General features: G+C 27.0%; 3 protein-coding genes across 4 annotated transcripts; 2 read left to right on the top strand and 1 right to left on the bottom strand.

Annotated features, from left to right (window-relative positions):
• Positions 1 to 498: 498 nt before the first annotated feature.
• LOC126897629 (probable phosphorylase b kinase regulatory subunit alpha) lies at positions 499 to 12,546 on the top strand. 2 transcript variants are annotated; one of them, XM_050671370.1, is made up of 24 exons: positions 499 to 995; positions 1,500 to 1,658; positions 1,917 to 2,133; positions 2,396 to 2,478; positions 3,020 to 3,211; positions 3,319 to 3,507; positions 3,585 to 3,737; positions 3,803 to 3,976; positions 4,040 to 4,253; positions 4,373 to 4,482; positions 6,327 to 6,474; positions 7,549 to 7,621; positions 7,698 to 7,789; positions 7,847 to 8,008; positions 8,066 to 8,198; positions 10,089 to 10,225; positions 10,290 to 10,462; positions 10,529 to 10,651; positions 10,722 to 10,950; positions 11,011 to 11,063; positions 11,153 to 11,317; positions 11,408 to 11,461; positions 11,526 to 11,729; positions 12,111 to 12,546. In XM_050671370.1, the coding sequence occupies exons 1-24, from the start codon at positions 909 to 911 to the stop codon at positions 12,327 to 12,329; spliced, it is 3,543 nt and encodes a 1,180-aa protein (XP_050527327.1). In that variant the 5' UTR covers positions 499 to 908; the 3' UTR covers positions 12,330 to 12,546. The 2 variants fall into 2 exon arrangements, with proteins under 2 accessions (XP_050527327.1, XP_050527326.1); XM_050671369.1 differs by lacking the exon at positions 6,327 to 6,474 and adding an exon at positions 7,170 to 7,317 and having other exon boundaries at positions 500 to 995; positions 12,111 to 12,545.
• Positions 12,547 to 12,635: 89 nt separating this feature from the next.
• On the bottom strand, positions 12,636 to 14,192 carry LOC126898163 (mitochondrial import receptor subunit TOM40 homolog 2-like). The gene is made up of 2 exons (XM_050672107.1): positions 13,596 to 14,192; positions 12,636 to 13,082 (listed from the first exon to the last, which is right to left on the bottom strand). Exons 1-2 carry the CDS (start codon positions 14,190 to 14,192, stop codon positions 12,636 to 12,638), a joined length of 1,044 nt encoding a protein of 347 aa, XP_050528064.1.
• A 3,657-nt stretch (positions 14,193 to 17,849) lies between these two features.
• Positions 17,850 to 19,998, top strand: LOC126898162 (zinc finger protein 681-like). Its single transcript, XM_050672106.1, has 2 exons — positions 17,850 to 17,857; positions 19,054 to 19,998. The coding sequence occupies exons 1-2, from the start codon at positions 17,850 to 17,852 to the stop codon at positions 19,925 to 19,927; spliced, it is 882 nt and encodes a 293-aa protein (XP_050528063.1). The 3' UTR covers positions 19,928 to 19,998.
• Positions 19,999 to 27,583: the final 7,585 nt, after the last annotated feature.

Genomic DNA, 27,583 nt, shown 5'->3' with positions numbered 1-27,583 from the left:
ACATAATATCTTAACAACGGCTATATTGTAAAAATAAAAAATAATTTCTTAATCATTGAAAACAAATAATAGAAAACATGATTTTAACGTGGTCTAAGAATATATAAATTATTAAAAAAAATGTATAGCGAAATATTAATTGTTTCAAAAGTTAAAGCACTTATCAGTTAGATTTGTTTCACTCTGTGTAGATTACATACAGTGTAAATATATTAATGCTAAAAATCGTATGCGTATCACTTAGAGAACTATGAGTTGTAAATAGCAAACATTGTTTCTGGTCATTAGCCAGTCAACAGAGAACAATTCCATTAACTACACTAACATACTAAATAATCAACTGTAGGTTATGATAATATAGACTCGATAAATGTTCAACCGTGTATGAATCACGAATAAATATTGCATGAGAAGGGGTAGTAGCATTTAGTAACTAATATTTTACATTATATAGGCTGCAGATTACGAAAAATTTAATAGGCAAGCTCAACACATGTTCACAATTAGCTGTGCACGTGAGATTGTAATGTTTTTGGAGTCTTGCCCGTTAATGTGATAAAAAAAAAATAATCTGTAGTGTCGTCACACTACTTTCGTTGCTACTGGCAGAGGGAGAAGAAAAACGAATAATTCTGTGCACGAGAAAAAAAAATATAAATAGATGTATTTGCTTATGTATAGTTTGAAACATTTAAGTAGTATTTAGAATTGTTCTAATGTCATGAATATAAATACTTAACACTTATTGATGTACACATTTGATTTATTAAATAAATTGTTATTTAATTCTGAAGCTTAATATTTTAAAAACTTTGGAACGATAATTTACTCAAGACGAATAATACGAACTCCGCTGAATTAACATCAATCAATTTTCAATTAAATTGTCTCGTATTGTTTCTATCAAAATGTCTAAGATGAGGAAAAGAAGTGATGCTAGCACTCGTTTGGATTACTATCATAAAGTCGTACAAAACATTATATTATGCCATCAAGTAATTTCCCTTATTTTTGAGAATATAATTTTTAATTAAATATATATTTTGAGGAGTTCCTAATCAATTTTATGATTACTAAGTGTATTCATTAATATTCTAATTGAAATGTATAGGCTTTTATATAAATTTATTCATACTTAAGCTAAATAATTAGACTCTTTTAAAAATATTTGTTCCATAAAATTTCTAGTTTCAGTATCTGATATAAAATACCCTATATATAGTAATTTATTTACAATTCTCTTTCACTAAAAATATTTGTTTTAAAATTTAAATTATCTTTAGAAAAAATCTGATTTTATTGTACCTTTTAAAATGCTTGTTTGTAAGAAAGGTTAATTGGAAGAAACTTATTATTCTATTCAAAATGTATTTTTAGATCATAAAATACATTTTCACATCAATATTATTCAAATTTATTCAATAATATGCTATAAGTTCTCAGTAATAACTCTTAAATGTTTATGATATTTTAAACTATTATTTTATTTTATGTTTTAGAATCCTGTAACCGGTTTATTTCCTGCTAGTCCTACAAATTCAGATGCATGGATTCGTGATAATGTTTATACAGTTTTAGCTGTCTGGGGATTATCAATGGCTTGTAAAAAAATGGCTGACATGGATGAAGACCGAGCAAAAACTTATGAGCTTGAACAGGTATTTGTAATTAAATTAAATATTAACTTAACTACAGAAGAACCTTATTTATACAAAATAATAAATATAAAGGGCTCCTATGAATAGAGAAATAAAATAAAGCTGCCAATATTTTGTACCTACATCTTCAATTGAGATCTAGGTACAAGAAGTCTTATTGTATTTTAGTTTAAAAGTCGTTTTTATTATAAGGTATAATAATAATGTACCCTTATTGTTTACATTATGTTTCAAACAATTCTATTAATTTTTTTTTAGAGTTGTGTGAAATTAATGCGTGGATTATTAATGGCTATGATGCAACAAAAAGAAAAAGTTGAAGAATTTAAAGTATCTCAGAACCCTTTACATTCTTTACATGCCAAGTATAGTTCAGTAACAGGACAAACTGTTGTTGGAGATAATGATTGGGGACACTTGCAAATTGATGCTGTTTCCTTATACTTATTAATTTTAGCCCAAATGACAGCATCGGGTAAAATTATTTATTATTATTAATTTTTTGATTAATTGATTAAGAAATAAAGACAGTTGTCTTTCTTTCTTACGACAAAGGGTCAAGAAAACCTATAAATAGAATCAACCCCTAGAACCTATGTATTGTTAAATGAATTGTTTTCTCAATTAAGCTATATAGGGGATATAATATATCCCCTACATAGCTTTATGTAAATGTATTATATATATGTATATATTCTTTACTAATTTTTATCTGATAATATTGTATACCAATATAGGTCTCCAGATTGTATTTAACTTGGATGAAGTTTCGTTCATACAAAATTTAGTTTTTTACATTGAGAGTGCATACTGTGTGCCTGTATGTTTAAATATAAAAATTATCAAAAACTCGTATTATACATGTAAGTCACAAAGGTATAACAAATTCAATAATCATTTAGCTGTAATATTTTTTTAAACAATTTTTACATATAAGACTGTTATAAGCAAATTTATTATTATTTATTTCCCGTAAGAAAAAAAATTGAATTAAACTTTTATTTATTTTTTTTTTGAAATTTTAAAGTAGCAGTATTTTAGCTCTTTTCTTACAGAAAATTTTGATGAGTCAATAACAACTTTAGAATAAGTACTAATCCGAACTAAATATCCACTCTCTGCTTTAAAATGCTTGCAGTCAATAAATAATTAGTTTAAAGTTGTTATTAACACATCAAGTTTTCTGTAAGAAAAAAGCTAAAAAATGGCCGTTTTTTAATTTCTTTAAAGTAGTCTAAAATACAAAAATAAATATTTGATCAAAAGTTATTGGATTTGTCATATTTTCATGACTCACTCTGTATATTAATGAGTATTAAAGATCAACCCAACAATCCTTAGTAATTTTGTTTGTATTATAGGATTATGGTATATGGGAGCGTGGTGATAAATCAAATCATGGGCTTCCTGAATTAAATGCAAGTAGTATTGGTATGGCTAAAGCAGCCTTAGAAGCTATGAATGATCTTGATTTATTTGGAGCCAGAGGAGGTCCTTCTTCTGTCATACATATATTGTCTGATGAAGCACAAAAATGTCAAGCAGTTTTACAAGTTAGTTATTAGGTATTTTAATTCTAATATTTATTTTATATTTTTTGCATAAGGTTTTAGGTAATTTAGTGTTTATATAAAAAGTAATTTTAGTTTTTAATTTTTAGTCAATGTTACCAAGAGAATCTAACTCAAAAGAGTTAGATAGTAGTTTACTCTCTGTCATCAGTTTTCCAGCATTTTCTGTTGATGATCCACAACTTATTCAGCTAACAAGAAATGAAATTGTTACTAAACTTATGGGTAAATATGGTTGTAAAAGGTTTTTAAGGGATGGCCACAAAACTCCCCGTGAGGTAAACACATACATTTTTATATTATAAATTAAAATTATTTAATAAAATGTAGCTTATGTTCAAAAAAAAAACTATAGGACCCTAACAGACTTCACTATGATCTCCACGAACTGAAAATGTTTGAAAGAATTGAATGTGAATGGCCACTTTTTTTTTGTTATTTAATATTAGATTATTGTTTTCAAAATGATATGGAAACAGCTAACTTTTATGTTGATGCTTTAGAAAAGGTATGCTTCTGTAAGAAATTCTAAATTTTAATGCTATTGGTATTTATAAAAATATGATTTATTAGGTTATGATTTCATCTGATGATAATATAAAATTGGTACCAGAACTTTATGCATTAGAAAATGAGAACATACTTGCAGAATTTGAAAATCCAGGAAGTCAAAAAAGGATAGCTCTTGGAAGATGTCCTTTTTTATGGGCACAGTCCTTATATATGTTAGGAAAATTGCTGCAAGATGTATTCTTTTTAAATGCGTTTTTAACAATATTAATTTTATTGAATAAATCTATATTGTTTTAGAATTTTTTAGCTGTTGGTGAGCTGGACCCACTAAATAGAAGATTATGTTTAGAAAAAAAACCCGATGTTGTGGTCCAGGTTGTAGTTTTAGCTGAAGATAACTCTATCCGTGATTTATTGTTACAGCATGATTTAGCTGTTCAAACAATTTCTGATGTATCTCCTATTGAAGTTCAACCATCAACTGTACTTAGTCATTTATACACTTACTTAGGTAAGATTTTTTTCACATTGTATAGTAGTACAAAAAATTTTTTATTTAATAAAAAAAATAAATTTATATTTTATAAATTACAATAAATATTTAAAGGTAGTATTGATTTCTGGTTTTAGGTCGTAATGAAAAACTTGGATTATCTGGTCGTAAATCACATGATGTAGGTATTCTTAGTACCAGTAAATTATATGCTTTACATGATCGTATATTTGCATTTACACCACAGGTAGGAGTTGTTTTAATTAATTATTATTTTTTAACTATTCTACTAAGTTATTTGAAAAGCTATTAAGTTGTAGATTGATTTTGATCACAAGGTATCTAAAAGGAAAACCTTTTGCCCAAAAAATATGATTTAAACATTTCAATATGTGAAATCAACTGCCATGATTTTTCTTCAATTCTAAATTTTAAAATTTATTTATATAAATAGATATTGGTTGAATAACTATACCCTACATTTAAAATGATAAAATTTATGTTTTTTTTTTAACATTTTAACATGTTACTTTTATTTTATTAAAATTTTTAAAAAACCATTTAAAAAAAATATTTAAACAGCTACTAAGTTTTTCAAACCAAAAAATTTTTATTTTTAATTAAACAATTAATCTATACTAAAATTTTGTATCATGAATTTATGTATTAATTATATTAATCCACATTAAAGTGCACTTTAATATGCAGGATGATTGGTTTATTATAATCACTTGATTACTCTCAAAATAAATACAATATCGAAAAAAAAAATGGTTTTAATTTACTTAATTATATTTATTTATTTGTAAATTATTAATTACTTTTTAGAATCATCTGTCATAACATATAGGAGAGTTAATTTTATTTTTTCAAATGGCATATTTAATTAACTTATAAAAGAGAAAATAATCCAATTAAGAAAAAGATAGGTCAATAATAGCATATGGTCCAGTATTTGGGAAGTTGATAATATTTTATAGTGGTGGCTGTGGGTAAAGTGCAGTTGCTGCTATTTTTATCATTAAACATTTGCCGGCTCTACTCTTACATCTGCCGCCTAGGTATATAAATGAGAAAAACTTCTGTAGTACTGGTCCAAAAGTTGTTATAAACCGATAATTTTCTTAATTAGATAATTTTTTAATTTATAAGCTAGTTAAATATGTATGTTTGAAAAAATAAAGTTGATACCCTTATAACCTACAAGGAATAAAATCAAAAGTGTTAATAATTGATAATTCAAAAAATATGTATAACTAAAAAAGCCAAATATTTTTTTTTCAATATTGTATTTATTTTGTCAGTAATCAAATGGCTTATGATAAACCTATCACTCAGTATTAGCTTAATTTTCATTTTCAATCAATAATCTATTCATATATATTTATAAACTATTCATGTATGACCCATCTTCTTATATTCTACATTTTTCACCTAAATAAAATTTTTAAATTTTTTGTTGTATATTGATGATTTGTATTAATTGGTCTATAGTAATTATGATGATATTATAATTTTGTGGTAAAATTGTTTATAACTTTATTATTCCATAAAATAAAATAATTTTGTAGAATGCATAGAGAATATATTAGAAATATATTTCTACTTTAAAACACAAACTTTTTCAATTAACAAATTTAAAAAATTCTTCTTTTTTAAATAGGATTTAAAATAATTTAATGTTATTATTTATGTTTAAAACAATATGTTTATAGAAAGTTGTATCAACCCTGGGAAAAAAATCTACTCAAATAAATTATTTTGTGTTATATATTAAGGCACCTAGAATTTATCAGAATAAGTGCCATTTTTTAAATTTCAAAATGTTGAAGCCTGAAGTTTTCATGTGTTTTTTACTTAATAACTTGTAAAATTTAATATTTTACTAAAAAACTTAATCTTCAATCCAACTGTATAGTTAACATTATTTTTAAAAAAATGTTACTGTTTACCTTAAATTCTAAGTGCCTTATAACTGATTTGTTATTTTCTTGAAACACATACATAAATAATTTATTAGGCAATTAATTCTTTATTAATTACTTATAAAAGTATATATTTAGATAATGATAGCATATTATTTTTATGTAGATTACAGATCGTCATCGTTACTATATAGCATCAGATAACAATTTAATGATTGACTTATTTAAAAATGAAATAAATTTTTTAAAATCCAACTGGCACAATATACTAGGCCGTCCAACTGTAGTCATCATACTTAAAAAGTTAAATCTTGGTATCTATTTAAAAAAATATTGTTTATATGTTTCTACTTAAAGAGTGATATAGTTTTGGTTGTTTTATTGGTTAAAATTATTGTAATCTATTAACATTACTAGTAACAAAATTTTAAATTGATTTTATGCATTAATTTAAATAACACAGTAGTTGCAAAATAGTGTATTTTATTTGAATGACAAGTTCTGTATACTTATGAAGTGTGTTCATAATATTTTTAATAAAATTTTTTATTCTTTTATAATATTAAACAGTTTTCCTCTTGATTAATTATGTTATTATTTAACCAAACCGTGGTTTTTATTCAAAATATTCAAAGGCTTTATATTGAAATAAATGATTTTAGATAATATTTTATTTATTGTAGATAAGTACTTTAAAATGGCATAATTAATTTAAACTGTTTAAACTATGTTTATTCTTTAAAAATGATAAGTTTAACTAAAAGTTGGTTAAAAGTTAACTATTTACAGTATATATATGAATAAAATATATATATTAATAAAAAAATATATATATTCTTAATAATAAAAAATGAAAAATCAATAATCTAGTACAACAAAACTAAAGGAAAATAATATATTTTTGTAAAAATTTGCACTAATATATACAGATTAATAAACTTTTAATTTTTTTTTTTGTTCAAATAAATAATTTCCCTAAAATTATAGCAATAGGTATATTTTCCAGTAGACACTTGATTTGGATCAATATTATGTGGGAAATGATATTGAGTTGTTAGCAAACAATATAATGATGGATATAGCTTTTTTGACAATGAGTTGGAAACATATGTTAGGTCGCCCAACTTATACTATTATAGCTTCTTCTAATTTTGTAGGTAAGACAAACTATTACACTTATCATAATACAGAAAAATTTCGCTAAAATATTAAATCATTATTTATTCTTAGTATAGGTTCCAACTTTCCAAATTTAGTAATTATGTTGTAATTATTTTTGAATTTGTATGATTTGTTTTTTCTAATTTTTAACATAATACAAGAATATTAAATTTAATTTTCAGTTAATTAGTAATATATAAAGTTTTATTGATAAAATTTATTTTTAGATCAAGGAAAGATACAGTTACCTATGATTACAACAATTAAAAAGTTGAAAAGTGGTTACATTAATGGAACTAGGTAGTCTTAACTATATATAATATAATAATATTGTAAATATTATGGTGTGTCATGTTATAATATTTGTATTTTTTAGAGTAACATTAGGAAACCTCAATGATTTTTTAAGTACATCTTGTATTACCAATTTGAGTTTCTTAGGAAGCCAAGAACTGGGAATGCCTAATAGTTAGTTTTTACCATTGTTTTTATTATAGAGTTTATTTTATAATATAACCTTTTTAGAACTTAACACCCAAGTTGAACAATATTTGGATCAACATATAATAAAGAATCTTTCAAATCAATCTACACTGTTAACTCGTAAGCCAAGAAATAATCCTAAAATTAAAAGAAAAATGTCTGTCAAAGGAGCTATTAAAAAAACTAGGTCCTTCATGCTTGATGGTGAGACTTTTTTAAAAACAATCTTATAATGTTTATAAAAAAACATTTTTGTTATAGCTGAAGAACGTCGTGTTCAAGTAACAGAAACACAAATTGCTTCAAAATTATTAGATAAAAGAAGTCCAACACCAGAAAAAAAGCCTGTTGTTAATACTAAAAGAGAACATCATAGACTCCACAACCGTTTCAAGTAATCGATATATACTTTTGATAATGATTAGTATAATTTTTTATTTAGCAAGAACAATTTTGAATTTGATTTAATTGATTATTTAAATTGAATTCAATTTTGGAACATTTCTTATATTGTTTGGCTTGACTTCAAAAACTAAATCATTACACCATTGCTTTTAAGATAAAAATTTTTTAAAAAATATAATTAAATTTGTTAAAATTAGCGGTATTTAAAATTATATTTAAATAAAGTCTAATTGAGTTGTTATTGAGTTAAATTTTTTTTTCAAATCTATAATTAAAATTTAAATATCTTAAAAGTAGATATATATTTAAAAGTTAAATATTACATAAAAAAATTAAATAAATACAAAATCTGAGAAGTTTTGCTTCTTATTGTAGAATAATAATAATTGACGAAAAAAAATTCAATGGCTTACAATATTTAGATGAATCCTCTCTATATAAAATTTTGCGTTTGATTCCAAATCTGATTTCAGATTTTATCTAGTTTTTGAAATTGTTATAAATTAGTAATTAAGCTATAATTACTAGTGATGGGAAATATCAAATAGTAACTATTGAACTATTTGATAGTTGTCCACTATTCAAACTATTCGATAGTCATTCAAAAACTATTTGTTAGTTTATGCTAAAAATAAACTATTCGGTTGTATAAACACAATTTGAATAGTTAATCAATAGTTTAAAATATTTGAAAATGCTAATCACTAATAATTACACAATTAAACTTTCATAAACAATTATGAATATTATTATTTAATTCTTATTTTGTGATTAGTTAAATTAAAAAAATGAAAATAAATAAAATCTAATTACACCTCTATATTTAATGTAAAATGATATGTAAATTTGTCAAATTTAGATATACTTAATTTAAATATAACTGATGCTTTCAATCAGTAGCAATTATGTTTATTTTTGATTGTGTATTAAGACAAAAAATAATATTTTTAAAATAGTAGTAAAATTGTCTATTTAATGTTTATAAATTCATAACAGAGTTTAACTAAAAAAAAGTTACAGCTATAATCAAATTTATACACTTCCCTCCAAAAAAAAAAAAAAAAAAACAGTTTAAACTTGTAACAATCTCAAATTTACCATAACTCTTATGTAACATGATGAAAATAAATTTGAGTTTCAAGAAATAAAATTGTATTTATATATTTTTTATACATTTTGAATTGTGTATTTATTGTTTAATTACTAATTTGTAATCATCTTAGAAACTAGATGTGATTATAAAAATCTAAAACCAGTTTTTGAATCAGCAGCAAAATTCTATAGAGGATTCATCAAAATATTGAAAACCGCAGACATTTTTTTGTTCTTCTGTGTAATTACTGGGTTATAAAAATTATAAATAATTGTTATTACTAGATATTAGGTTTTATTTTGCTCTTTAAATAAAATACAATAAAACCTCGATTATCCGTGTTCATAATTAACCGTGCTCACATTTATGAAAATTTATATGTGTTTTAAGTAAAGATATTGGTGCGTTATAATAATGTGTAGAGTGTTTTATAAATATAAATTTTATTAGGTTACGAAAAAATTTTATTTTTCAACTGCTGATAACTTTATGTATAATATACACACATATGTACATATTCAACATTATAATATAACGTTATATAAATTATACGCCTCAATCAACTGTAGTTTTAATTTATCCCTGTGACCCCTTTATCATCATTACTCTTGATAATTGAGGTTCCACAGTATAATTAAATTAAAATTTTCTTTTATTTCTGAATTTTCATCATAATTTAGTTTTAGTAAATTTTTACAATTTTAATTAATATTTTTAATTATTCAGAAAATAAATTTAGTTTTTCTAAATTTCATTTATACTGTCTTCTTAAAATTAACTTTTTAGAGGCAGTTCTGAGCTCTTATATGCTGAAGCAGAATTGGATAGTGTTTTAGCTATGTTAAGTGACTCTGATTTACTCGAAGAAAAAGGTGATATATTACAGTACTTAGTAGATACATATGGTTTGGAGTATGATACAGGTAATAATTTAATGTAAAATTGTATTGAATATTTATTATTATATTTTTTATAAAATTATGACAGGTTTAAAAGAAGATGATAAACCAGTGTTAGTAAAAGATTTATTGAAAATTCTTTATGAAAAAGCATGCCAACAAAATTTGTGGGGTCTAGTTCGACATACAGCTGGAATGTTAGGAAAAAGAGTTGAAGATCTTGCCAAAGCTCTCACAGATTTATTAGTTCGTCAAAAACAAGTAATTGAATAGTTGAAATATTTTGATATTATTTGTATTAAATTTATTTAATGAACATATTTACAGGTAACTATTGGCATGCCTCCATTCAATGAGCACACAATATCTACTCCTTTGCCTGAAAACGAACTACGACAAGTTATTCATGATGCATATGGAGATGATGAGAGTACAGCTATGTTAACTCAAGTATAAGAAAGAATTTTCTTATGATATTTAATCATATTTAAATACAATATTAAAAATGTATGTTATCTAGGAACTATTGGTTTATTTAGCCATGTTTGTACGAACTGAGCCTCAACTATTTTCTGAAATGCTTAGACTCCGCGTAGGATTGATAATTCAGGTGATGGCTGGTGAGTTGTCTCGTACACTGATATGCTCCGGCGAGGAAGGATCAGAACATTTGTTTAATTTATCTCCATTTGAAATGAAAAATCTTTTACATCATATTATGAGTGGAAAAGAATTTATACTAAGCAGTGGTATTAAAAAATCTTAATAAAATAATAAAAAATTTGTGTAACACTTCTTTAATTTTGTAGTTGGTCGTGGAAATTTTTCAGTTATTAGTTATAAATCAAGTCATGTAAGCAAGGTTTGTGTTAATGAATTTTAAAATATTTAGTTGGTACTATTTATACTATAATATTTTACTCATTGAAAAAATACTATTAATACTTTTAGAAAAGTACAATAGAAGGTTTATTATTAGTGGATAAATCAGAACCCATCAAAGATGAGCTTGAAGGTGATAGACAAGGGCAATGGTTGCGTAGAAGAAGATTAGATGGAGCATTGAATAGAGTTCCAGGAGAATTTTATAAACGTGTTTGGACAATACTAGAAAAAGTAATTTTTTTTTTGTGTTTAGTATATATTATGTATCTTGTCATCCTTTTTTTTTTTGGTCAATTTAAATTGTGATAATTTTTTTATTAGTGTAATGGAATAGCAATCGATGGAAAATTACTTGCTCAAAATTTAACTCAGGAAGTAAATAACATTTTTTTAATATATTTTAATTTTGTTGATAAACAATTTTGTTTTTTTTTTATAGATGACATCTGGTGAGTTAAAATTTGCCCTGGCTGTAGAAACTGTTCTCAATTGGATTCCATATCCAGAATACCGACAATTAATTGTGGAAACTTTGATGATTTTTACATTGTACGCAGAACATGAAATTTCACCCAAGTCACGTGGAATAATAACGGTTGAAGAATTTGTTCATAGAGCAAATGATTTGTTTCTTCAAGATCAAGTATATTTTATACTTATAGAATAAAATTAGGCCTGAGCTGGTATATAATAAACAGATGTATTTATATTATATAATATTGACAATTTATTTATAACTTTGAACTGATTAAAAAACAACAAGTATCCCCTTTTTTAAATATTGTCTTCAAATTTGAAAAAATTAGGGTGTAAGAAGCTCTATAATCCCACGAGCACAATTGAATGCGTTGAATGAGATTTATTTTGTGAATTAATGAAATAAGAAAAAAATTGTATAACCCCTTTTTCATTACCATTTATAAATTGTACAAATATTGCTTGATATAAAATTTCAGTTTTTATGCTCAGTCCTAAAAATAATGTATTAATTGCGATTGCATGAATAATTTTTTTTTTGCTCAAGATGAACATTGATGGGGATGCTACATTATGTTGTGCAAAATTTCCAAAAGAATTGACTAGCACTGGTACTTTATTATGTGGCGGTGCAGCTTATATCTGTCAACATTTTTATGATAGTGCCCCCAGTGGAAGTTATGGGACAATGTCTTATATAATTAGAGCAATTGCGTCTTTGTTGGAACCATCATTGAAATCCAATATTGATTGTTCTATATCATAGTTAATATTAATTTTTTCTTACATACTTATATAAGTTATTTAATGATTGAATTATTATTTATTAACTATTGATTTTATCATTATTGTTTAGTTGTTACATGTTTTATATAATAATTCAGTTTCGGAATACATATAAATATATATTTTTACATTACCAATTCCAAAAATATATTATTAAAACATGTAATTTATAATTAAAGTAACTATAAATAATGCGCAAATTAAAATTATTTGTTACATATTTACTCTTAATATTAAATTAACATAAATATTCAACAATTGTAAAACAAAAAACTTGAGTAATTCATTATTCCATTGATAAACCTACACCAATTGCAAAAGAATTAGATTTATGATTTAATAGACCACTAAACGATAGAGATAGAATGTCAGTGACACTTTTTTCTAATTGACAGGTAACAACACCCTCTGAAGAAATTGCCACTTTTGCTAAGCAGTCATCCTTTATCAATGCCCGTAATCCCACTTTGGTTACCCCTTTACGTTTTGGTACATTCATATTTAAAGTAACACCGGTTTGAAATATTGAACTAACATGTTGGTAGTAACAAACTTTTAAAGCTGGCGACAAAATATTAGCTCGAGCACTCCATAAGTAATTGGGTCCTGAATACTTGAACAGAATTCGAGACTTGATATTTTTAAAATAACTATTATTAAAACTATCACTTTCTTTCTGCAATTTGTACTTCACCTTAATGTCTCCGCCTAGTGTCGTCCGGTCTGTAATAGCCTGTTGAAAAAAATAACTGTTTTCATATAGCAGCAACAAAAAAATTGATTTTAAAACGTTCGAAGCTTTTTACCTGCACATTGAATTATTGAAAATATATTGTTCCTAATAGAAATTAAGGGTTATTTTAGCAAGGGTTGTATCAAGACTTATTGAGGAGTAAAAATTTAGTTAAGGGCTCCTGTAGTGTTATAATTTTTTATAAAACAATTTTTACATTCTGAGACTACTTTAAAAGTATAATAATAAAAATAATATTGTACTTTTGTTATTAAAAATATGCATATAACGCAGTCTAAGAATTCAAAAAATGTCAACGAAATTTTAATCATATCAAAAGTTATAAGTTGTTAGTTAAATCTGTTCCGCTTTATAAATATTATAAAAGTTATATCTTTTACAGATTAACTTCATAACTACTTTTAATGAGGTAATTTTTCCAATAAAATTATCAGTTTAGCTTCATATAGTTACAATTATTTATCTATCTTAGAAACATTTTCGTTCACTTACTACCATATGCTGATATCCGGCAAATTTTTTAATCGGGTCGAGATATCCTGTTATTGTGTAGTTAGGTTTCTTGTAGTCAACATATACTCGAGACACAATTGGTTTTCTCCACTTGTGGACTTGCAAATTAGCCAGACTATCGACAAGTCGGCTTGTACACCCGACCTCAGCGTTCCAATTGCCGTTAACTGGATCCAAATCTAATGTAACCGATTTACTAACATTTTCGCATCTGTTATTCTTTAGGAGTGCCGAAAAGTTGTAAGCACCGGGCTTAATTGAGCTTACGTTGAAAGTATGAGCGTACAATATCTCGTAATCGCCATATTTTGGTCGTAATTTGTTAAGAGAAAGCGCCTTAATTCCGTCGAAGTTCAACGGCATCACGTTTTCGCAGCTTTCGAACAAGTCGCGGGCTTTTCCTGGATAATATGACGGGAATCCGTAGCTAGTGACATTTTTTAAAATATTGCGATTGAGTACAGCAGCTGCTGCGGTTGAGTTTTTCAATGTAGTTTTATCATTCAAAAAAATATCGGTAGAGTTTACGGTGTCCGCCGGGTCTGGACCGAGGGAATCGTTTGCTTTCGAATTCATATCTTATATACACAACTTCATTACCTTTTAAGTTCTTTGCAGTATTATTTTTTAATTATACTACACATAACTTCGTACCATACACGAATGAATATTACAAATTTAAGTTGCCATAGATATTTTATGTACGTTTTTTGATTTATTTTATTGTCTGCAGGGCTGCATTTAAGAATTGTGTCACCCGGAGTACTCAATTTTGCCGCACCTAATGACCTTTTTATTTTGCTTATCGAAAGAATTTGTCTTTATTTTTTCAAATTGAATTAGCAAAAAACAAAGATGGTGCATCATTTATCTTCTGGCTATTAAAATATTGGTTTGACATCAGCTAATTTAAGTCGAACTGGTGTATATAAATGAAAGAGTTAAGTACAATGACTTTCCGTCGTCATCTGTACTGGGGACAAGATACTTTTTATCGCTATATCGTCACCTATCCATGAGTTTATAGCAACAGCCTAATCCATTTTCAAAAAGTTGAGTAATTCCATACTCTGTTTAGGGTAGTGCACATTTTTTTTTTAAATTAATAATTTCAATGGACCATTTGACTAAATACCTTTGCATACAATCTGCATGTATCATATGCTTTGTTAATACAACATTTTAATTGTGATTACATACTATTTTCATTAATAGGTAATATAATAATTTGTTTTTGTACACCCCATGCGATTACATGAGGTGTTCCTTAATTTTTTGACCCTAAAGCATTTATCGTCATTTGACCAAATGATTTTTAGCTTCGATGTGAAGCTGCAAAGGTATTAATTTTACTTTGTGTTTCTTTTTTTTCTTTTTGTGTCTGTCACTACTTTTTCTCAACTCTCACCGAACCAATTTCTTTCAACGATACGTCAAAAGATCACAAATCGTATCTAGTTGAAACATTACCATCAAAAATTGAAAATTTTGACCTCGTTCCCCGTAAATAGTAAAAATCCCTAAAAAAATATAATTTTTAAAATCGGTAAATTTTGACATTTTTTTTCTTCTAAAAATTGCAATAACTTATTGAAAAATGAACGAATCAAAATAATTATTTTTTATATTGAAACCATAGATATTTTTCATTCATTTGATAGAATTTTTTTGAAAATATGACCCTTTATCTGCCCACAAAGGGATTCAAAATAGTAACTTCTGCACAAAAATTTTAATTTTTCACTTATTTTAATATTTCACTTTTCAAAAAATGTATATATCAGCACAAATTTTTTTTTCTAAATACATTATAAGTACATCTTTGATTTGACATACTTTTTATTAAAATTGGACAATTTCCCCTTATATAGGGGGCGTTCAAAACTTGAAATATTGTAAAAAACATAGATCTTTTTCAACTAATCTTTTGAAAATGTTCCGGAAATACTCCGAGCTTCAAACATATACTAAAATAAAGCTAATGTTATGTACTATAAGGCCAAAAAAAAAATTTGTCCCGAAGATTTATCTTCTATGTGAAAATGGTTGTCGTAGATTAAAAACATGTAATTTTGGTGTTTAAATTTACGATTTCATATTTTATTTTTTCAACTTTAAATTACTATAACTATTTGAAAAATGAATGGTTCAATACAATTATTTTTTCATAAATATTTTATGTTTACTTCTTTCATTTGATATACATTTTTCGAAAATCTGACTTTTGACCTGACCACAGGAGGGATTTAAAATAACAATTTTTACACACAAGTTAAACTTTTTCAACTCAATTTTTGAACATTTTCTGGAAATATTGGCACTTTTATTTAATTTTAAATTAAAGCTTATGTAATATACTATACTATGAAAAAAATTTTTTGAGATATAGTGAACATGGTTATCACTTTCAAAAATGTGCTATTTTTGTGTTTAAATTCTTGGTATTGTATTTTAATTTATTTTAATATACCTTATAATGGGTTACACTGATTTTCATGAATATTATATGAAACTAATTGATATAGAATATAAAGTTAAACACATTTCAATCTTATTTTTCTTTTGAGTCGAAAAAATTAATTTTAACATTTGAATTTGCTTAAATTGCCAATTTTATCAAAAAACGAATACGATGAACGTTTGCTGTGGCAATGATTTTTTTGCAATTTTTCCTTAATTATTTTTGATTTAAAATTTGGTTTTGAATAATCCACCAATTTCTTAAAATTACACACTATTTATATTATTACACTCTTAAAAAAATTTTTCGGATGTTCACTTACATGTATTTGAATTTTTTAACGCATGTAATACGAAAATTTGGATAAGTAGAGATAAAAATGTTAATTATTGTGTAAAATAACATGTGTTAAAAATATCATATTGACGTATGGTAACTTTTTTTACATTTACTTATAAATACATTATATACCTCTGGACTTGACTCCGTCGTAAAAACAAACCTTAAAGTTAAAAAAAAAGTACGATTTTTATGTAAAAGTTGCAAAATTAAAAAAATAAAATAAGAAATTGTTGTACAATAGCTTTTTTAAAAGTATTTTTAAGAAATTAGTGTAAACTGTATCCCCTATAATTATTTTAACGCAAATATTTATTTTAACTTTAAATTGTATACATTTTTAAAAAGAAATTTAGTAGCTTTGATGGGAAGCTGAGGAGTTATTAATTGTATTATTGTATGTTTTATATTTGTTTTTTTTGGTTTGTCGCTACTTTTTCTCGGCACTTACTAGATCCAGTTTCTTTAAATAAAACATTATGTGTATGTGTTTATAAAATTGATGTTTGCAAACTTGCAAGTTGAGCTAAAAAAAAGTCATCATAAAGTTTAACTTTTTTGTTATAAACTTTCATAAATATTAACTTTAAAGGATCAAAAAGATATATTACTATGACATTTCACACTGATTATTTTTAACATATTCAAAATCAATAACAATGTGAAAAAAAAAATTATTTTTGTCTTAAATTATTTTTTCATATGTAAATGTTTTTGAGTAATTATTAATAATCTTAAAAAAGATGCCATAGAAAAAATCTAACGACAAATTTGAAATCGGTGTAAAAAGGGGGTTAGAAAAGTAAATTTTAGTCTCTGATGAAAATTCCTTGATCAGTAAATTTATTCATAAGTAAGAAACAATTTTTTTTATTTGAAAAGTACTGTATCAGCGCTTTAGTATTTATACCTTTTTGTCATAGAACTGACAAAATATACTATTATTTTATAATTTTTTCCGTAAAAATTACAATGTTAAATTATTGAATATAAATTTCATGCAAAATGTAATTACTATTATTAGTATTTATTCATATATTATATTTATAATCCATCAATTTCTTACAATTAAACACTATCTTTAGATTTTGATCGATGCGTTTCTTATGATATTAATTTTAATCACTATCAAATATCATCTATATTTGTGTCAATTATGTCATGTTCTATTGTGCTGCCGTTTTTGTTTTCAATTATGTCTGATGTTTTGATTTTTGTTTTATTTCGCTTGAAGTTATGTATTATTGTCATCATTATACAGTTTTTGTTAATTATTTGTTTTTCGATTCCAATAGTTTTTCGATAGTAAAAATATGTTTCAAATAACTTCTTTATAACCATAACGTCGTGAAAGTAGTATCAAATCTTGTTCTCAATTAAAAAACGTTTTGATTGGTTAAAATGTCAGTAGTGACATATTTAAAGGGAAAAGAATGCCAGGGTATGAGATAATCTTGAATAAATACTGTAGTTTTGATGATCTTTTTTTTATCAAAAAATGTTTTCAACAAAAAAATGACTAAAAAAATTAATTCAGTTTTGTAAAGTTGTCAAATAAATTAAAAAATATGACTTTGCATAAACTAGAATATTTTATTACAATAATAAATCAAAAATTGATTAAATTGAGAAGATATATTTTTTACCCAATTGTAACGCTATTTCAGACAATTATTCGCTCAATAAAAATAATTTTTTTAACCCCTCCCTACTATAATTTTTGGTTCTAGACGGGCTTGCCTGCGTATGCCTTTATATTAGTTGCTGTAATTAATACATTAAAATAGTAAAATTCTAATAAATATAAAATACATTAACAGCTGATAAAATTAAAGGTTATAATGTAATTTTACCATGATGCCATAGATGTGTATTAATGATCTATGTTATTAATAACCATTTTATCTTTTCTTTTCTTTAATCTTGCACGATAAATAGTTTTGTCTTACTATACTTAAATAAATGTTTATATTAAAAATGAGTCACAGAAAACGTAATAACAAAAATAATTTACCTCATCAGTATGTTAAAAATGAATATCAGTTGAAGTAAGTACATCAAATATTTTTTTTCCTAAAATATAAAATCGAAAATATTAGTAGTAGCCTAATTAATTGAAAATTGGAGGTCTTTGATGTTAAACCCCTTAAAATGAAAAAGTTGATGACTTAACTTCTCTAAAATATGTTTTCAATCTTATTTTTTAACGATAATATGTTTTCGTTACACATTTTGTTTAAAGTGTTGAGTGAGTAATAAGTCTCTACATGTATTAAGAATTTCGTACTACGCACATTCGAATTCGTATTATTCTTTATGTATTGTAAAATACTGAAAAATAAGGACCTGGCTTATTTAAGTTCATTTATACCAGAATAATATTTTTTATAAATATCAAAAATTCTTTAAACATATTATCAATTACACATTATGCATTTATGTACGTAAACTTATTGTGTTTTTTACTAATCGTATGATACTCTTTATAATCTTTAAACTCCCTATTTTTATTCGGTGTGTTAATATTTTAACCACCAGCCTATTCTTTCTTTTCGAACCAAGGTAGTACTATATAACCACATATTCTATAAGATTGTGTTATCAACTATAAATTTAATATATTTACTGTACTTTTAGTAACAATGAACTTTCAACCATTATTGAAGAATCAACTATCAAGGCTGAAACAACTGTGAAAATTGATGAAGTAATTGAAGAAGTTATCAATGATAAAGTTCACGAGTTTGAAACCATTACAGAATCGACATTGGAAAGAAGCTTTGGAATCTGGCAATCAATAAATAATGATGAAAAATTCAATGAGAAAAATACTTCAGAAGAAAATTCCCCTTGCGTTAGTACTATATCACTGAAAAAATTAAAAGAGCAATTATTAGCCCGAGGAATTGGTATACAAACATTAGCAAGTGGAATATTTGTGCAATCAGATCCAAGTGAAAACTCAAGTATTAATTTGATAAGAAATTATGCAGAAGATACAAATTCTTCTACTACAAACGAAATCGATAAAAATAACACAGCAGTTAATGAAAAAACTATAGTTTCCAAACGTGAGAATGAAAACGAGCTTCAGTATAAATGTGAGGAGTGTTCAAAAATGTTCGAGCATGTGTCGTCTTTGGAATTGCATAAGAGGATGCACAACGAAGGACGACCTCATGAATGTCAAGTGTGTCATCAGAGGTTCAAACAAACCGGACATTTAAAATTACATGAAAAAGTTCATACGAGAGAAAAGTATCATAAATGTGAAATTTGCCACAAAAGTTATTCGCGTGCAGCGGATCTTAAAAGACATAGATCGGTACATAATAAGGAAAAAAATGTATACAAATGTGAGGTTTGTTTTGAGATGTTTACTTACGTTAAAGAGCTAAAAGATCACTCGGCAGTTCACACAGAAAAACAACTTTTCACGTGCGAAGTTTGTTCCAAGTCCTACATACGTTTTGGAAATTTAAAGAGGCATAGAAGTATAACTGCACATTAATGTCAGTTTTTACATACGTATTATTTTGTTGATTATTGAGTCTATTTAATTTTACATGGAGAAAATCAAGACACCGGTAGAATTATCTTAAATTGTTTTGAATAATTCAACATGTATTTTTATAATTTTTACTTTAAAAATTAAGATTCTGTTAATTCTTTAAAATTTTATAACTAAATTATACATTTTTTTTCCTTTAAAACTAATATTTTCATTAGTACTGTTGGCATTAAAGTTTATTATTTTCTAAGATATATTTGTGTCACGATGATTTGTTATATTAATATAATTTTAATAAAAATATATCGAAGTAATTAGAAGAGTTCAAGTTTTAATATTAAATCAAGTTTTAAATAGCATATATTAAAAATATAGTATTCACCATAAAAATGGATGTATAATGTTATTCTCTAGCTATTATAATAATAAAAACCTNTACTGAATAATGAGTGGTGTATGTATTATAACAAACCTTTAGCCAACCCTGGTAGAAACAGGTTAATGATGGATAGGAAAATTAATAAATAACTTAGTAAAATTATTTAACTTTGTAGTTAAAATATATTATCCCTATCAAACTTAATTCGTCAATACATACATTAAAAACAATAGAAATTAATGATTTTAATTGTTTATATGGATTAAAATGGATAAGCATTTTTATTAAATAAAGGGAAAATGAAAAATAACATAATAAGTGTTTACTTCCGTAATTTTCATAATATTGACTTACATTTGTACCATAGAAAATATAAAAAACCCAGCACAGGGGGTCGCGGCATAGTTGTATCAAGTATAATGATATCTGACAGTGATTAAAATCACTATAAAAAAAAAACGCAACGATACAAATCTTTAGATAGTGTTTAATTTTAAAAAATTGGTGTATTATTCCAAAAGCTACATGATCTGCTATTTCCTTATTAATATCACGATGAAAATAAAGTATGTCAAATGAAAAAGGGATATAAATGTTATTTCTCATAAATCTCAAAAAAATTGTGTTGTGTAATAAAAAGAAAATAGAAAGGGGAAGAGAGGGATAGTAAAGATGTGGTGAAGATGGTAGGAAAGGGGTTATAAGTTATTTGGGTTGTGTTGGATTTATTCATATCATGTAAATCCTACCTCTTACCCACTCTGTCCTATTTCTTAATATTACATAAATATAGTGCATGTCTTATGACTACACTTACCTTGATATTCAAATTGGACTCGTAGGTAGATGATGAATTGTGATGTTCCTTGTTGACGTTGATATTTTAAGCTAATTTAAATAAATAAAAATACTGGTATGAGGGGCAACATACTGAGTTTATTTCTATAATTTTTATTAATTATTTTAATAAATGTATATAAGTCTTATAATTAAAATTAACAAAAGTAACGTGAATTTTACATTATTAATCTTTNGGGTTATAAGTTATTTGGGTTGTGTTGGATTTATTCATATCATGTAAATCCTACCTCTTACCCACTCTGTCCTATTTCTTAATATTACATAAATATAGTGCATGTCTTATGACTACACTTACCTTGATATTCAAATTGGACTCGTAGGTAGATGATGAATTGTGATGTTCCTTGTTGACGTTGATATTTTAAGCTAATTTAAATAAATAAAAATACTGGTATGAGGGGCAACATACTGAGTTTATTTCTATAATTTTTATTAATTATTTTAATAAATGTATATAAGTCTTATAATTAAAATTAACAAAAGTAACGTGAATTTTACATTATTAATCTTTAATATGAAAGTGTAAGAGTATGGGGGAATAATAAGTGAGAATGAAAGTGAGAGTGTACGAGTGAGTGAATGTGCTAATTTTACTAGCCCTTTTATATTAAACTAATTGGTAATGTGATGAAGGGAGACTAGTTTTTCTTAAAAATTTAACTATTTAATCCTGCCGTCTGTTCGGCGTCACAGATACGCTTATGGTAATTAAAAAGATGGACATTAATGCAAACATCGCTCCAAATGAATGATGTATTTGTAAAAAGTAATAAAATAATTGTTGTTCAGAAAAGTATTTAAAATTGATAATTATTTATGTGTAAAGATTATTCAAGAAGTTTCTCGAATAACCTCTAAACTTCTATTTTGATTCATTACAGTTGATCCATACACTTTTCAATAATTTATAGCATTATAAAATTAAAAATGTAAAAACAAAAATCGAGAATTTTTACACAAAAATAACATTTGGTAGCCATTTTCACCGTTAAGACAAAATAAAGTCCGAAGTTTTTTTTTCCATAATAAAGTATATTACGTTAGCTTTAATTTAAGATATATATNTACCATAGAAAATATAAAAAACCCAGCACAGGGGGTCGCGGCATAGTTGTATCAAGTATAATGATATCTGACAGTGATTAAAATCACTATAAAAAAAAAACGCAACGATACAAATCTTTAGATAGTGTTTAATTTTAAAAAATTGGTGTATTATTCCAAAAGCTACATGATCTGCTATTTCCTTATTAATATCACGATGAAAATAAAGTATGTCAAATGAAAAAGGGATATAAATGTTATTTCTCATAAATCTCAAAAAAATTGTGTTGTGTAATAAAAAGAAAATAGAAAGAGGAAGAGAGGGATAGTAAAGATGTGGTGAAGATGGTAGGAAAGGGGTTATAAGTTATTTGGGTTGTGTTGGATTTATTCATATCATGTAAATCCTACCTCTTACCCACTCTGTCCTATTTCTTAATATTACATAAATATAGTGCATGTCTTATGACTACACTTACCTTGATATTCAAATTGGACTCGTAGGTAGATGATGAATTGTGATGTTCCTTGTTGACGTTGATATTTTAAGCTAATTTAAATAAATAAAAATACTGGTATGAGGGGCAACATACTGAGTTTATTTCTATAATTTTTATTAATTATTTTAATAAATGTATATAAGTCTTATAATTAAAATTAACAAAAGTAACGTGAATTTTACATTATTAATCTTTAATATGAAAGTGTAAGAGTATGGGGGAATAATAAGTGAGAATGAAAGTGAGAGTGTACGAGTGAGTGAATGTGCTAATTTTACTAGCCCTTTTATATTAAACTAATTGGTAATGTGATGAAGGGAGACTAGTTTTTCTTAAAAATTTAACTATTTAATCCTGCCGTCTGTTCGGCGTCACAGATACGCTTATGGTAATTAAAAAGATGGACATTAATGCAAACATCGCTCCAAATGAATGATGTATTTGTAAAAAGTAATAAAATAATTGTTGTTCAGAAAAGTATTTAAAATTGATAATTATTTATGTGTAAAGATTATTCAAGAAGTTTCTCGAATAACCTCTAAACTTCTATTTTGATTCATTACAGTTGATCCATACACTTTTCAATAATTTATAGCATTATAAAATTAAAAATGTAAAAACAAAAATCGAGAATTTTTACACAAAAATAACATTTGGTAGCCATTTTCACCGTTAAGACAAAATAAAGTCCGAAGTTTTTTTTTCCATAATAAAGTATATTACGTTAGCTTTAATTTAAGATATATATAAAAATATCAGATTTTCCGGAACAATTTTCCGGAACGACTTTCTATATGCATTTTTCAGATTTCACCCCCCCCTATATAGGGAAATTGTCTGATTTTAAAAAAAAGTATGTTGAATGAAAGATGTATATAAATACTACTTTTTATGAAAAAATTGTATTGATTCATACATTTTTTAAAAAGTTGGATCTTTTCCACCCTGCATATTTCATTCCTTAGTTAAGATTTACTAGCAATAGGTTTAATAATATATTATTTTTTTGTATAATACTCTTACATAAAAATATTAATAGATGAATATTCAAAATATTTTTCACAATTTTCCTTTTTATATCTGTCTACTTATGACATTCCTATAGAGTTCTCCTTTTAAAATTTAATTAAAGGAACACTCAAATACCGAGCACAGTTTTACACAATTAAAATCTTATATTAAGTTTTTTTCGTTTTTGTTGTATTTATGAGGTAGGTACATAAATGTATTATCACTTCAATTGGCGTTAATATGTAATTTCAACCAACTTAGTGCAAGCTACATTTTGTTACTTCTCTTTTTATCGTTTCACCAACTCTATCACTAGCGTTTTTGCCATGACACAAAGCAAAAAAAATTCCATTTTGCATCAAAACCAAAGTTGAAATTTCTGATTTTTTAGACTTCTTCATAATTAAAATTATATCTTCTAATTATGTTCAAGCAGAAGAGCTGGTAGACTTGTCATCTGATCATATTCCTGTGTTAATAAGTTCGAATATAATATTAAAAAAGCGGAAAGTTTTTCTCACAAATAAACAGACAAACTGGGATCTTTTCAGAATGGCTCTAGAAAAAACTATCACACTTTCCGTACGTTTGAAAACAGCAAGTGACATAGAAACAGTAGTACATAAATTAACTAATAATATTGTTAAAGTAGTAAAAGAGACTTCTTCAGAAACTTGTAAAGACAGATATCGTGAGACAACTTATCCAGCGGAGATAAAAGAACTTATTTGGTAAAAACGAAGAGCTAGAAGAAAATGGCACACTACCCGTCATTTTGCAGGTAAAACTGAATAGAGTCGTTTATGTAAAGCACTTCGTGAGAAAATCAAAGAAGTTAAAAATGAAGCATTTAAATCATTTTTAAGTGGACTGTCTACTACAGTTTTTAGTATTATTCTTTATGGAAAGCTACAAGAAAAATGAAAAAATCTCGAGCTTATGTACCTCCAATTAGCAAAAAAGATGGTACGTGGGCGCTTACTGATATGGACAAAACAGAAGCATATGCACTTCATCTTGAACGTATTTTTCAACAAAACTATATAAACTCAGAACTTGACCAAGTAGAAACCTGTAATATCACATTTTAATACATGAAATAAATAATTCATATACTTAATAAAAATATATCACCAAATCAGATTTCCCTTGTGGATAAGATGAATAAAAAAATAATACCTTTACATAAAATTCAACCATTCTCTTACGCATTTCATAAAACGCCCACATAAAATATTCTATCACATTGAACAATCAAATACAACAAAAAATATTTCAAGAATCTCACCAGAGAAAATCGTAGTTTTTTTATCATAAAAAAAATGTACACAGAAAATGCAACTTGCCACCTGGGTAGTATAGCTGAGAAAAAATCCAGTCTTCATAGCATCGTGTAGTGGCCAGTGCTGATGACTCGGGTGGTGGTGGTGCCAACTTCGAACAAGTTCAGGAGAGGAAATACAACAATATTGGTAAAGGTGTACAGTGAGCGGTCAGCTGATGAGAACGGGATAACAGGTATCGGACCAGTTGACTGGTAGAGGTTATCACATACACAACTATCAAGAAATACTTAATGCACACACCACAAACTGATAAGATTTATTAAAAAAAAAAACTAGTACAAATTCTGCAACATTACAATTTAAATTGATACTCATAAGGTATCTATTTAAGATTTCATTAAATGTAGTAGGTGATTTTTGCATATTCTTGGCTGTCACTATTACCATAACAATTTCATCAGTAAAATCTAATGCAATGTATTTTTTTATTAGAAATTAACGATAAAAATATGTTATTAACGCAGTTCAAAACTGTAAAAAATATTTAAACAAAAATATAAAACAAAATATTCGCTGTATCCGAAAATTATTAATCATGTCAGAATCTGGTATGACCCTTAAGGATTATTAATTACAAAAGAAAATTCTTTATTTTGCTGGACAACTTATTATCTATGTTTTTGTTACAAACATGGGTAATTTTGAATATTTTATTATTATTAATACTTCCCTAAAGCACAGTTTGATTTTATTTTAAAATGATAAAATATAAGTAAACATTTTTATTAATATCATTAATTTTTATTAAATCAAATAAATATTCCTATAAATACCGATTTAACTATTATAATCAACTTGTGTGTGAATAGTGTAACTAAAAATATAATTGTTTGTATTTTAATGATTATGAGAATTTTATCTTATTTAAATTGAATTCATATAACTTCAATGAAAATTAGTCACTCTTTAACTGTGGTATTCTTTTGCGAGAAGAAATTATTTTACTACGTGCTTTTTTTTGTGTCTGTTAAATACACCATTTGTGTCTGTTTTTCTGAGTGCCTGATCGAAATTTAAAAGATTATTTTATTTTGTTGTAGAAATGGCAAACTGTATCTTTTTTATTCATAATATCGTGTTTGATATTTAACAAAGGTAAATTCTATTTTACATTATTGACACGGCACCGCACTACGCTTTAGGCTGGCGCTTACCCGCGTCTCACTCGATATCAGTCGTCCATCTATTAATATGACAATCGGGTGTCTCCCCGCCCTCGACACCTTAACAAGGCCGCCGCTGAATATGTATTACTGATTATGCGTTCTGTTCATCAGTTGGCGGAGGCGCTCGGTGCTCCACTGGCTCATGTCCCGGCGATTCTAGTGTCGGTTGAGGCGGCTAGGGACGCTCCACTACTTCGGATCCTGAGGGATCCGATTGTAAGTGTGATTTATAATCGTGGGGTGAGGGACGGGNATTGCAAGTGTGATTTATAATCGTGGGGTGAGGGACGGGCGTGCAGCTTCTCCCCGTGAGACACGGAGGACCCGCACTTGCTCCCTACGCCGGGACAGAGCGACCGATGTAGCGAGCACGTCCTCCAGGACGAGTTTGGCCACCCAGCCACCGCCGGAACACCCGGGCTATATGAAGCTCACTCCCACCGACGTACATCGGAGGGAACGGATTAATCGTGCCTTCAAGGAGAGGAAAGACCGCGAGAAAAGAAGGAAGATGGCAAAAAGTCAGTCGATGGCCCCGGCACCACCCACACCAGCACCTAGGACTCGGGCACCCCCGTTTTTGGAGATTGTTCGTTCCGCTCACACACCAGGGACTGCATCAGCCTCGACATCGGAGCTGGCGCCGATGGAGGTCGAGGAGAACGTAGACGACCTGGGCCATGCAGTGGAAGTTTTCCTGGCAGAAGTTGCTTCTCCCCATACACCTCCTACCACGCTTTACTCCTGATGCCCCTCGTCACGAATATTCGAGCGAGGTGGCCCTCCCTTCCTTTCTCTCCGTAGTCCTTACGTCATCCGTAGGATACGGATGACCGGACCAACCTCTTTTCGGACAACTAGAAAAAAAAAACGGACCGAATAGTCCACTCTCCCTTGTCAATAAGACTGACTGTTTCGGTTTTATACGGTAAGTCTTAAATGCAAGATCAGTTACCCACACAAGGAAAATGGCGGTAAGTCGACAATTGTTATTACTAATGACAACTGTTTTATGTTTGGGACAATTTGTGTATAACAATTGGCCGGATCAAGAGATAGACCGATGGCTTGGTGGGGGAGAGTTGACACAGAACTGCGCTACGCTCTAGGCTGGCTCTCTCGATATCAGTCGTCCACCTATTAATATGACAATCGGATGTCTCCCCGCCCTTGAAACCGTGACATGGCCGCCAATGAATATGTATTACTAATTATGCGTTCTGTTCCGTTTCCGAGGTACACCGTAACTGGTTAGAATTTTTGGTAGTGTACCACCTTTTCTTCGACTTAAGTTTGTGTTCGGGTGCGACTTTGTAAAATTATATTTTACCTATGCATTATAGATTTGT

The sequence above is a fragment of the Daktulosphaira vitifoliae genome, unplaced genomic scaffold (genome assembly GCF_025091365.1).
Source record: "Daktulosphaira vitifoliae isolate Bord-2020 unplaced genomic scaffold, ASM2509136v1 Scaffold_2, whole genome shotgun sequence".
NCBI classification, from domain to species: Eukaryota; Metazoa; Arthropoda; class Insecta; order Hemiptera; family Phylloxeridae; genus Daktulosphaira; species Daktulosphaira vitifoliae.
Note: the sequence above shows the minus strand (reverse complement) of the source record. Positions and strands in the feature narration are given on the sequence as shown.

Bases quoted from the DNA above. Each gene is read 5' to 3' on its own strand.
- LOC126897629 (XM_050671370.1), top strand. From the start codon at position 909: ATGTCTAAGATGAGGAAAAGAAGTGATGCTAGCACTCGTTTGGATTAC. The intron at 1,659-1,916 runs GTATTTGTAATT...ATTTTTTTTTAG, and splicing joins AAACTTATGAGCTTGAACAG to AGTTGTGTGAAATTAATGCG. The intron at 11,064-11,152 runs GTTTGTGTTAAT...TAATACTTTTAG, and splicing joins AATCAAGTCATGTAAGCAAG to AAAAGTACAATAGAAGGTTT.
- LOC126898163 (XM_050672107.1), bottom strand. From the start codon at position 14,192: ATGAATTCGAAAGCAAACGATTCCCTCGGTCCAGACCCGGCGGACACC. The intron at 13,083-13,595 runs GTAAGTGAACGA...TTTTTTCAACAG, and splicing joins CCGGATATCAGCATATGGTA to GCTATTACAGACCGGACGAC.